The 13,079-nt window shown below is 34.4% G+C and overlaps 1 protein-coding gene across 3 annotated transcripts; it reads left to right on the forward strand.

Moving 5' to 3' along the window:
- The first annotated feature begins 3,683 nt into the window (after window positions 1-3,683).
- Window positions 3,684-11,571, forward strand: LOC139900820 (B3 domain-containing protein Os07g0679700-like). 3 transcript variants are annotated; one of them, XM_071883574.1, is made up of 13 exons: window positions 3,684-3,862; window positions 4,218-4,344; window positions 5,305-5,386; window positions 5,470-5,570; window positions 8,376-8,861; window positions 9,167-9,263; window positions 9,340-9,514; window positions 9,601-9,677; window positions 9,752-10,102; window positions 10,198-10,247; window positions 10,340-10,453; window positions 10,546-10,613; window positions 10,735-11,571. In XM_071883574.1, exons 5-13 carry the CDS (start codon window positions 8,458-8,460, stop codon window positions 11,340-11,342), a joined length of 1,944 nt encoding a protein of 647 aa, XP_071739675.1. In that variant the 5' UTR covers window positions 3,684-3,862; window positions 4,218-4,344; window positions 5,305-5,386; window positions 5,470-5,570; window positions 8,376-8,457; the 3' UTR covers window positions 11,343-11,571. The 3 variants fall into 3 exon arrangements, with proteins under 3 accessions (XP_071739675.1, XP_071739674.1, XP_071739676.1); XM_071883573.1 differs by lacking the exon at window positions 5,470-5,570; XM_071883575.1 differs by lacking the exons at window positions 5,305-5,386; window positions 5,470-5,570.
- The last annotated feature ends 1,508 nt before the right edge of the window (window positions 11,572-13,079 follow it).

Below are 13,079 nucleotides of genomic sequence, written 5' to 3' on the forward strand. Positions count from 1 at the left end.
ACAATTTGAAGGTGATGAGAAATCATCTGCAATTGATTTAAGGGCTGAGATTTATCCCTTACATCTCAACTTAGATTAAGGATTCAAATCAATATGCCTCGAACATATGTTAAAGGGAGAATTTCATACATATCATTGCAAAGTCGACTGATATTTGACCAATATGTAAACTCGAGGACACATCGTAAAAGAATGAAGATGTGAAGAAAGAAAATGATAGAGAAAGAGGAAGAGAGTGTAAATGACAAATGAAAAAATTACGCTGTTGGTCCCTCATGTTTGTCAAAAATTGCATGGCATCCATTCATGTTTATTTTTGACGCGGTTGGTCACCCAACTATGCAAATGTTTCGTAGTTTAAATATGATGAAGATGATGAAGAACACATAAATAATATTAATACCCGTCCTAACGGCTATTAATTTTTTTCTGTTGAGTCTTATCACATGCCACGCTCATGAGGGTACATCTGTCATTTTATCCAATCACATCCTTCCTTTCATATTTTCAAGAACATCTTCATCTTCATCTGAAAGAAGATCTTCATTTTCAAATTACCTTCCTCACTACTAATTTCAAGAACACCTTTATAACTTTATCTCTACAAAATCAAACACGCAAATCAAACAACAAAAATTAAACATAAATATCACCAAACAATATCTAACCTAAATTTTAAACCATACTCTAAATCATCAATTTTTTTCTAGTTGATCACAATTGGACAACCCAAATAGCACTAACCCCACCCTCAAATATATTACTATTTCGTAAAATCTTAGTAACAACCACACCAGAGTATCTAAAAAGAACCTTTGCTATACGCAAAAAAAAAACATCGTCGTTGTAACCATCATCGTTGCATAAATCGGCCAAATCGGCCGAGAACTTGGGGAGTTCTTGGTTTTAGATGGTTGTCGAGTTCTCAGGCCCAGACTCGGCCACACAATCAGTCTAACCGCCCAAAAATCGAAAAAATCATAAATCGGGAAAAAACTTGGTCAGCTGAGTGAGAGGTGCGATTTTTATTTGAATTTAACTTTTAGTACCTTATACATACCAAACTAACTCTCTACTCTATTTAAAAATGTATTGTGTATATATTTAAAAGTCAATGTTAGTCAACATCAAAGTTCTCCCCGAGAAATCCCCAAGTTGTCTAGAACTCATTCAAATGTATAAATGTATCTGCCGAGATCTAGCGCTTTATAAATACATATCTTTTTTTCAGATCTTCAAGCTACCACTGAAAAATAAATCGGTGAAGCGACCACCGTATAATTAAATTAATAGCTGCTGGTAGCCGTTGTAGGGTTATTAAATTTGCATGTTTTATGTCTATGGTGGTTAAAATTGATTTATTGCAACTAGTAGATTACTACATAAAAATGGAAGAAATGAGTTGCACACCAGCAGAATCACCGTTGACCGGAACATGTAGACCACAGGTAGAATCACTATCGGCGGCAGCTCTCTCGCACAGTTCAAGGAGTTCCAGGTTATGGCAGTGGTTACCATTGTAGGTTCGTTAAAGATTTAGGTATGGAATAAATTGGTGTTTAACATATAATATATAAACTTGATTAATCGATTCATTGAAGATTTTATGGTGTTGTGATCTAGATTTATGGTATTGTGATCTGTAGGTTTGTGGAATTGTAAGTTTTTTAAAATCGTAAATTGTTAATTTAGGGTTTATGATTTTTTAAGATGAACGGAAAGTGGAAAGTGGGCTAAATGATAAAGGAAGTAATAAAAAGATAACAATGCCCTCACATGTAAGCCACGTGATGAGGCTTAACCGAAAAAGTTATCACGCGTTAAAGTGAGAGACTAACATTGAAGCAATGACATAGTTTGGTGACCAACCGCGCCAAAAATTAACATAAATGGCTATTGTGCAATATATGACAAACATAAAAGGTCAACGACGTAATCTTTTCATGACAAAATTACCTTCACGTGCTAAGCACACGTTAGCAATTAATGAGGTGTTATAACGATTGTTACTGAAAATGTTCAATCACGTAATTTACAATACTTGATTGACCAAGCAAGTCAGAAAATAATATTAGTGACACGAAATATGATACAAACATTAGGAAACGACCACCTAATTTTTTTTAATTTCATTTAGAAAAGGGTTCCCTTATTATGACATTTGAGTTTGGTATGAGTTTTTTTTTTATTTTTTTTATTTTTTTACAATGTTCATTTTCTGTTCAAGACAAAGACAATGATGTTTACCTTATGAAAAATGATAAACATAACTCTAATGCTACGCTTAAACATTCTATATATAATTTAATTCTTTGTAACTCAAGTTGTCAAGAATAAATATAGTTATCAAATTCAAATAAGGAAAGTTGGTATTAAAGGAGGATATTTATACCTTACAATTAATTCAACTAAGTTTACAATAACAACAATAACAATGATACCCAATCCCGCGTTCGCAGGGTATGGGGGAGGTGGTATGTAGTATGCAGACAATCTTTCCTCTACCCCAGAATAGAAGAGAAGTCGTCTCTCCACCCACGTGTAGAGAAAATCAATTCTCCACCCACAGGAGAAGAAAGTCATCCCCCTCCCTACTCCATAGTCGAGAGATTGCTTCTGTGAGGACCTCTAGCCCAATGTAATAAAATAAATAAATAAGTAATATAAAAAGGAAAAGAACGTACCTGAGTGTGTTATACGGTGCACAAGAAGAAGAAAAACATGAACAACTACACCAAATGTAAACGATAAGCATATATAGACACCAATATAAATATACGGAAACACATACATAGACACACATAAATGTATATACATAGACTAAACAAAAGCATACCTACCTACATACATACATACATACATACATACATACATACATACATACATACATACATACATACATACATACATACATACATACATAAACCTTCATACATACATACATAATCGTACATAAACCGCCATTAAGACTACGTTTAGCATTGTATTATGTTTGTTGTGACTATAAGAGCATATTACTTAAATAGTATTTGATGTATAAAACGGAACCATGTATTGCTACAAATGATTTCTCGCTGCAATGCACGAGTTATCTTTATTACTGAAATAATGTTTATAGCATATGCCGAAATTATTCTTCGCATCAACGTGAGGGTTATCTATATCACTATATGCTTTTTAAAAGTTTTTACAATTTTATTTATCTTATACTACGTAAAAGATTTGTACCAATTCTTGATTGGTGTATACAATAATTATAGCATATTGAAAGATTGTTTAATATATATAATGGAACCAAATTTTGTTACAAACGATTTTTCGGTGCAATGTTTGATACATCTCAACCACTTAACCACTTGAATAACGTTTATCAAAAAATATTTACCGTACCAAGACGTGTGTAATCTCTTTGTATAATTAACATTAACATTAGCATATTAACATTACCATTAGCACTCCTATAAATTTAAAAAGAATATTTGCACTTTATTTTCTAGTAAAATAAAATCCCCAAAACTAGTTGAAAGTGGGTTGGTAGACAAAAACATCAAATAGATAAACGTTACATGGTTCGTGTGGTTGGTTTTGCTGTGCCGTAAAGCGTCGTGCATGCAACTCGTGTTTTCTCTTTTTCGTGTTTTCTTTTAAGCAAAGCAAAGCAAAAAGCATGTAGCTTTTCTATATTTTTTCATAAATAAATAAATAAATAAATAAAAACAACACTTCCAAACCAACAAAACCGTCGTCCGGCAAATTCCATTTTCCGACCAACTACAAAACTAATTAACCATCAAACTAAACTTCAAAAACCCACACCAATTCAACCCCTCAAACTCTGACTTTGAAAAGGTCAAATACTAAAGTAAGTTTCTTTAACTCTAAATACACCATCTTTATTTCAATACAATTAGTTGATAAAATCAGTTTGATTTATGTGAATTGGAGTGATCTAGTTTGTTAAGCTAGTCAATTACTTCTGTAAATTAGTTAATTTGATTGATTTTGTTATAAATTAGTTTTTTAGCTTATTAGGGATTAGGGTTACTGAGGTTTTGCAGAATCTTGTTTATAATATTCAAAAATCAAATCAGTGTAATTTATTGAATTGGAGTGTTTCAGTTTGTTAATTGGTGAATTATTTCTGTGAATTAATTTAATTTGATTGATTTTGTTAAATAAGATTTAACTAATTTGGATTGGGTTTCGATGGTTTACAGATGAAGTCTCGAATTTGCTTGAATGAGTTAAGCTGAGCTGATTTGAATAGCAGCTGGTGATGGTTTTAATAGAAAAATGTTGAAACTTGCGATCTGGTGACTCTACTAAACTTTGTTTCGATTATGGGTAATTACAGATCTCTTTTGATTTTTCTACTTTATTCTTAGAAATTAGATTTTATTATTTTGTTTAATACAAAATACAAATTTTCTTCTTTTACATGTGACACTGTTACATTGTAGTTTTAGTTTCATTTGAAACTTTTTGTAGAAATATATTATGCGGCATGGTTTTAACTAAAGATTTTGTCTTTCTTAAGCAACAACGACAATACTCAATCCCACCCTTTGTATTTCTTAATAAATATAATCATTTGCAGTTGATCTTACATTGTAGTTTTAGTTTCATTTGAAACTTTTTGTAGAAATATATTATGCGGCATGGTTTTAACTAAAGATTTTGTCTTTCTTAAGCAACAACGACAATACTCAATCCCACCCTTTGTATTTCTTAATAAATATAATCATTTGCAGTTGATCTTACATTGTAGTTTTAGTTTCATTTGAAACTTTTTGTAGAAATATATTATGCGGCATGGTTTTAACTAAAGATTTTGTCTTTCTTAAGCAACAACGACAATACTCAATCCCACTCTTTGTATTTCTTAATAAATATAATCATTTGCAGTTGATCTAGAGATGGTTGTGGGTAGTTGAGTCAGTCTAAACATTTTCATGCTTTTAATTTAGTGTGTGGACTGATCAGTGTTGCCTGTTATAAACGTTTTGTGGATCAATATGTCTATTATAACTACTTCTGTTCCTGAACGTTAGTCCAATATTCATAATAAGTTTGAAAACATAAGCATACATATATTTAAAGTCATATGTTTTCTTTTACATAGAAAGTTGTTTGTTTTAGAGGCATTACCGCATTTGTAACGCGTGGAATATATAACTTCCCATCCTTAAAAATAATAACCTTTTGATTTAAAGAGAACTTTCTGGTCGCTATCTAGCATTTTTCTTATTTTTTGTTGTAAATTTTGCAAACCTATAATAAGATGTGATTTTTGTATTGTTCTAGTACTGCTATTGAACAAGTAGGATTTTGTGAGATCTTCCACCTTTGAAACTCTGGTTAGAGGGAGTGTAATTTACGCGGCAAGGTAAGGTTTTACATAACAATGATAATTGTTTGCGTTTTTTGGATGCTATAGTTTAAATGGTGTAATATATTATCTTACTGCAGAGACTACAATAAGACGCTTAGAAGTTATAAAATGCCTACGGAATGGAGACTCAGCGAGATTATCTCCATTTACAAAAATAAAGGGGATGCCCAAATATGTGGTAATTATAGAGGCATAAAATTACTTAGCCATACTATGAAGCTTTGGGAGAGAGTGATTGAGACTAGACTCCGACGCGAAACTACGGTTTCCGAAAACCAATTTGGTTTCATGCCAGGGCGCTCTTCGATGGAGGCAATTCATATTTTAAGAAGCGTTATGGAGAAGTATAGGGAGAAACAAAAGGGTCTAGAGATGGTCTTCTTAGACTTGGAAAAGGCCTATGATTGCGTACCGCGAAAGTTGATTTGGAAGACCCTTAACGTTAGGGGTATCCCAAGTAGATATATTAGAGCTATTATGGATATGTACGATGGGGCGAAGGCCTGCGTTCGGACGCCTGTGGGAAACACAGAGTATTTCCCGATAGAAGTAGGGTTGCACCAGGGATCGGCCCTTAGTCCTTTCCTTTTTGCTTTGATCCTCGACGAGCTGTATCGAGGAATACAAGAGAACATCCCTTGGTGTCTGATTTTTGCCGATGATATCGTGCTTGTATCAGAAACAAAGGATGAGCTTAATAGAAGGCTGGAACAATGGAGGGAAGCCTTAGAACAAAATGGGCTACGGATCAGTAGACAAAAGACGGAATATCTTAGTTGCGAATTCGGTAGGACTGATGATGAACTAAATGTTGGAGGGAACATCAGCATTGGGGACCAGATCTTGCACCCACAAGAATCGTTTAGATATCTAGGCTCGGTCCTCCACAAATCAGGGAGGATAGATGAGGACGTGACTCATCGTATTAAGGTAGGTTGGTTGAAGTGGAGAGCAGCGAAAGGGGTCTTGTGCGACAAGAAGATACCACTCAAATTGAAAGGAAAATTCCTCAAGGTGGCAATCAGACCTGCCATGTTGTACGGATCAGAATGTTGGCCAATGACGAAGGCCCAAGAGAGAAGGATGGAGGTGGCAGAAATGAGGATGCTTAGGTGGACGTGTGGTAAAACCATGCTAGATATGATCCCAAATGGTGTGTTTAGGGAAAAACTTGGAGTCAGTAGCATCATCGACAAGCTAAGAGAAGAACGACTTCGTTGGTTTGGGCATGTGATGAGACGACCACGTATTGCCCCGGTTAGGAGAGTTGAGGCACTCACGGTAGATGGTGTAAGGAGAAGGGGTAGACCTACTCGTAGGTGGATGGATAGACTAAGACTCGACATGAGGGAGCTTTCGTTGACCGAGGACATGACTTCTGATAGGGATGCGTGGAGGGCTAGAATAAGAATAGTTGAGTAGGGCTACTTTTATTATTATTATTGTTATTGTTATTGTTATTGTTATTGTTACTGTTATTACTGTTATTACTGCTATTACTGTTATTACTGCTATTACTGTTATTATTCTTACTATTACAATTATTAGTATTGTTATTGTTATTATTATTATTTTTTTGTCACTATTATTAATTATTAGGGTATTAGTATTTGTATTACAAATATTTATTACTATTAATATTTATATGAACTATTATTATTACTATTATTTGTATTACTATTACTATCGTTTTTATTAGTTTTATGTACTGATACTAATATTATTAAATGAGTATGTTTTTGGTATCTTTGGTTTTGGATGTATGCATGCTTGCTTGGTTGTTTGTACGTATGCACGTAGGTTCTTGTATGTTTGTATGTATGTATGCATGCATGTAGGTTTTGTAATGAAGGTGTGATGCAGTTACACACGTTTTTGTATGTGAGTTTGTTTTTTATGTATGTATATTTGTAGGTAGGTATGTATGTATGCTTGTTTTTTACTTGTCTGCAGGTGTGGTATATTCACTCATGTATGTATGTTTTGCTAATAGGTTTATGTAGGACTTGGTGTTTATGCTATGTATGTATGGTTGTATGTGTGGCTTTATGCATGTATGTATGTACGTAGGTATGTTTCATGCTTGTACGTAGGTATGTCTCATGTATATACGTAGGTATGCCTGGTGTGTATGTAGGTTTAGGTATGTGTGTATGTATGTACGTATGTATGCATGTATGTATGATCAGGTGATTCGCATCGCTTGGTGCATCCTGGGACCATTATGGCTGAGGACGACTTCCCTTGCTCTAGAGCTTGGTTGGTTCCTTTTAGTTGGGTGGTTTCGGGGGTGTCTACCGTAAAGGTGCATGAGTGGTTTTTGGTTTGCTAAGGGTGGTTGGCTCTTTGCTTGCGCAACAACTTCCACCCGGCATGCCCTCGAGTTGCTGTCCACAAGGTCTTTTGGCTCTATTTATTGAGGCAACGACAAGCGTCGTTTTAGTGGCGTCTTGACTGCCGCTCAGAGCCTAAATTGATTCTTAGGCATGCTTTAAACCCCATGAAAATCTGATTCTACCATTTTCATGGCGTCCCCCCTTTTTTTTATCTATATATTTATCTATATATTTTATTATTTTTATTATTATTTTTTATTTATCTTTGTATTTTTTAATTTATTTTTTAATTTCTATTTTTTAGTTTTAAATTTAAAAAAAAAAAAAAGTCTTTTTTTAGCCGGAGGTCCTCACGGAAGCAATCTCTCTACCCTGGAGTAGAGAGGGGGATGAATTTCCTTTCCCGTGGGTGGAGAATTCTCTCGACTCGTGGTAACAGAAACGACTCCTCTTCTAGTTTAGGGTAGAGGAAGGATTGTCTACATCTTACCTCCCCATACCTCGCAGGCGCGGGATTGGGTATTGTTGTTGTTACTGCAGAGACTACATTGTCGATTCATTGCGTCTAGTGCTATCATCGAGCTGTTTAAATAGTTGTGTAAAATGACACATTGAAGTTATACATATGTTTGTTGTATTTTATGCAGAGTATAAGTGAGGATAAGGCCTGATGAATGTGGCATTTCTGTTGAAAATAGTGTTGGAGAAGTTCAATCCTCGTCTATAATAATGTTGAAACGGTTGTCTGATAATGATGATGCATCGACATCTCAAATTGAACATGAAGAATTTGTTCCCCTTAAAGGAGACATTCAGACCAACCCGACATCAACTTCAACCTTTAATGGATCACTTGTAGAAACCGACTTAACGATGGGTTTGGCGTCTTCTACATCCCCACAAATGCAATTACAACAACAACAACAACAATACCCAATTCCACAAATGCAACTATCTCGCCATATTCTGCCCAATGTGCCCAAACCAATTCTTCCCCAACGATTTGACCCAAATGCTAATATGAATCAAATACGGGTTGCCCGCCCGCCCGTTGAGGGACGGATAAAAAATCAGTTGCTTCCTCGTTATTGGCCCAGAATTACTGAACAAGAATTACAGCAGATATCTGGAGAGTATCCTTATAAACTATTTTTTCCTTCTGTTAACTATGCATGTCTGTTATTAAAAGTGTGTCGATTTGGGTTAAATTTAACACTTATTGTGTTAAATGGGTTGACGGTCTCAGAAGTCACCCAAAGTGTTTCCCAACTCCATTTTTTTTGTTTTTTCAAAGTAGTTTTTGTTGTAGAAAGCAATTAGAATATTATTTTGATAAATTTTATCTAATATGTTACTTATTTGTTGAACTCTAAGAAATGAGCAAACGATTGTTTTATCTAATAATATGTGACAACTTCCTTAATCATTCTTATTCAAGATCAAATTCAACAATTGTTCCACTTTTTGAGAAGGTTCTAAGCGCCAGCGATGCGGGTCGAATAGGTCGTTTGGTTCTTCCAAAAGCATGTGCCGAAGTAAGTGTACATCATTAGCATTATAAACTTTTGCATTTTATCTTTATATAAGTAAATGTTTTTAACTACATTTCAGGCATATTTTCCGCCTATATCTCAACCCGAGGGGATACCATTGCGAATTCAAGATGTAAAAGGCAAAGAATGGCTGTTTCAGTTCAGATTTTGGCCGAATAACAACAGCCGAATGTATGTTCTAGAAGGTGTCACTCCATGCATACAATCTATGCAGTTAAAAGCCGGGGATACAGGTATTAATTTTATACCCAAAACACCCTCCTTAAATTACCATAATCACCCTGTTAGTTTTCATTTAATATTATGTTTACTTTCTCAGTGACATTCAGTCGTATGGAACCCGACGGAAAGCTCCTTATTGGCTCCCGAAAAGCCGTAGTTAATACGCCTCTTCAGGTAACACACCGTATTTTACTTGTCAAGCAGATTTTAGTTTCGGAATGCAGTGTTAATTAATGCATTTATAACAGGATCCTCGTATGCATACTATGGGGAATGTTTCAAATATGAGTGATTATTCTAACGTTCTTCAGTCACTAAAGAGAAACACAGATTCACATATAGATTCGTTATCAAGAAATATGAACTTGACTATTGGAGATGCCAGCTGGCATGCTAAGTCAAAGGTTGATTCTTCATTCCAACCGGACAAAAAAAGAAGTAGAAATATTGGTTCGAAAAGTAAAAGGTTGCTTATCGAAAGTCAAGATGCATTGGACTTGAAATATACATGGGAAGAATTACAAGATATGTTGTTACCACCCGTTACTACGCAGCCAAGTACCGTCACCATCGAGGAACACGAATTCGAAGAATATGAAGTAGGTCATTTTTGTTTGAATATTATATTATATTATATTATATAATAATATATAATATATGAAAAAGATTGTTAATTTGTGTGTATCTTTTGTAGGAACCTCCTGTTTTTGGCAAGGAGAGTATATTCACTGTCCAGTTATCCGGGTAAGGATTGTTACTTCGTGTTGAAAAAATTATATTGATTATATGTGATTGTTAGCAAGTGTTGACTTAAAAAGTCAAGATTGATGTTTTAGGGAGCAAGAACAATGGGGTCAATGTGATAACTGTTCAAAATGGCGAAGGCTACCTGCTGATTTTATTCTCCCTGCAAAATGGACATGTCAAGATAATATATGGGATCAGAGCAGGTATACAATATGCTACTCGATTTGAACAATTATATAACGTTCTCGTTAGGTAATAAATGTAGTTTTTAACGACTAGTTAAATGTATTCTTAGGGCTGCCTGTCTTGCACCGGATGAACTAAACCCTAGAGAACTAGAGCAACTTCTTGGGATGGTTAAAGGTATGATGATTTTGACATGTTACTGAACCCGCCCATTTTGCATCCTTCAGGATCTAGTTTACCCATGATCATTACATCTTAAATTCTTAAACTAATGGATGTTTTTACCTGACCTGGTTAGAGTTTCACAAGTGGAAAAATTCAGTGGGCCATGGGCCAAACCAAGAGCAGGGTGCAAGTGGGCCCAATCAAACCGAGCCATCGACTGCAGCCACCACTAAACACCCAAGGCACCGCCCAGGTTGCTCCTGCATAGTTTGCAGTCAACCTCCTAGCGGCAAAGGCAAGCACAAGCCCAATTGTACTTGCAATGTATGCATGACAGTTAAACGCCGATTCAAAACGTTAATGTTGCGCAAGCAGCAACGCCAATCAGAACGTGAAGCAGAAATAGCTGAAAAAAATCAGTTAAATTTCGGCCTCAAAAACGAGTTGCAAGTCAATGAGTCAAGATTTTTGAGCAAGTCACAATTAGACTTGAACATCCATCCTCTTCGTGTACAAGACAATAATGCAGCAGGTACAAGCCATCTAAGCATGATGAGTCTTCTTCAAGCTGCAAATCAGCCGTTAGAGACATATATGAAACAAAATGGTCTTACGAGCTTGGTTTCCGAACAACAAGCTAGCTCAGGTTCACAGGTTTTTCCACAAGCTAGCTCGGGTTGTACACCCATGGTTCATGAGGAGGAGCTCCAAGGACCAGACCATAATGATAACAGTTCGTAAATTATTTTTACACTTCCGATTTGAGTGTGACATCTACAATTGAGTATAAGTTTTCATAGTCTGGGATGAAAGTTGATATCTTTTTTGTAACATTTTGTGTAGTTTGATCTGTTGATGTGTTGTATTTTGTTGTTGTACAATCTGGGTGAGTTGTTATATTTTCATTTTTGGACACATGATTCTATTTGATTATAGTGTATCATATAGTAATATTGTTTGGTTATAACACGTGCATGTGATTTTTGTGCTGTCAAGAAAATTAAGCATAAAGTATTACGTTTTGTGCCCTTTGAAATTTTATACATATCCTTTTACTTGTAAACTATTGGCATCATATGTCCAAAACCATAACACAAACACATATCTACAAAAAGAACACCTAAACAACTAAAACTAGAAATTCAACTCTTATAACATATCTATATCTATATATTTATATAAAAGAGAGTTTAAAAAAGCTGACATGTGATTACCACCTTAATTGTAGCAAATTGTGACAAGTGGAAAATCCACATGTCCCTTCCACAATTATCCAAAAAATTAGGCAGCTAGATAAACGTTTATTAATTGATATTGACCATTTATCTATAATAAAACATAAAATAAAATATAAACCTCAAATGAACAATAATAATATTCTGACATCATGATTACTACTTATTTATTTTTTAGTATTCCGTTCCAAACTACTTATCTTTTTTTTTTTTTATTATTTTTTCGTCTAAAGTTAATAAATATAATATCTAAACTCTTACTCTAATATAATAAAAAGATTTATAAATTTTACTTTTCATTAGTAAAAGGTTTTTATCAATTGCCGATATATAAATTATAAACAATTGAAACATAATTTAAAGTATTGAACGAAAATTGTTTCCTACAACAATGTGCGAAGCCGCCTTTTACTCGTCATTACTTAAATGGAATTAATTGAATAGAAATAGACACGAGTTTAAGTTTCAACCCCATTCCTTTTAGTTCCATTCGTATATATATGACATCTAACTCAACTCTCATCACTTCACATTTGCAGATCTGATTCACTAATAATGAATTTAAATGCTAATAAAATATGTAGCCATCAATAATAGTTATGATTTGAAACTAATTTTAATGTAGGATGTTATTTGCATTTTGGTTGATTGTTGGATAGTTGTGGTAACTGAAGAAACAATCGATTCGACTAAATCGACATCACACGAAAACCGAAGTCTTCGGAGACTCGACTATTGAGAAGATGTTTATTGACCCAATTTATTGTATAATTTGCTAACCTTTCATTACTCTTTCAAATACTAACTGATATGCCCTATTGAAAATAAATTATTGACCCAAATTAACTACACTTCAAGCTTTTGTGTCAATATATGCCCTTTTAAATGTACCACAAACATAGTTTGAAAATCAACATCAAGCGTCGTAAAATAAGTGACTCATTTGAAATAGTTTTTGAGTAGCCGTGCAGCGCACGGGCTCAAAACCTAGTAAGTTGAATATAACACATCATCCACCTATATCTCGTAACATTGCTTCAAAGATGGGAAGCTGACAAAATAATAACAGTCATCACAAAGTGTCTTTTTTAAATGTTCATATTTTCATATGATCTTGATGCCTGAAAAAACAATTTGGAAAAAACGAAAAAATTACTTCCCCCACTTACCCCAAAAAAGTGCTCCCCTCTTGATTAAAATGGTATTTAAATATGCATAGGAGTTCAAATGCAAAGGTAATAAT

This window comes from Rutidosis leptorrhynchoides, chromosome 3, assembly GCF_046630445.1.
Source record: "Rutidosis leptorrhynchoides isolate AG116_Rl617_1_P2 chromosome 3, CSIRO_AGI_Rlap_v1, whole genome shotgun sequence".
In the NCBI taxonomy this organism is placed as follows: domain Eukaryota; kingdom Viridiplantae; phylum Streptophyta; class Magnoliopsida; order Asterales; family Asteraceae; genus Rutidosis; species Rutidosis leptorrhynchoides.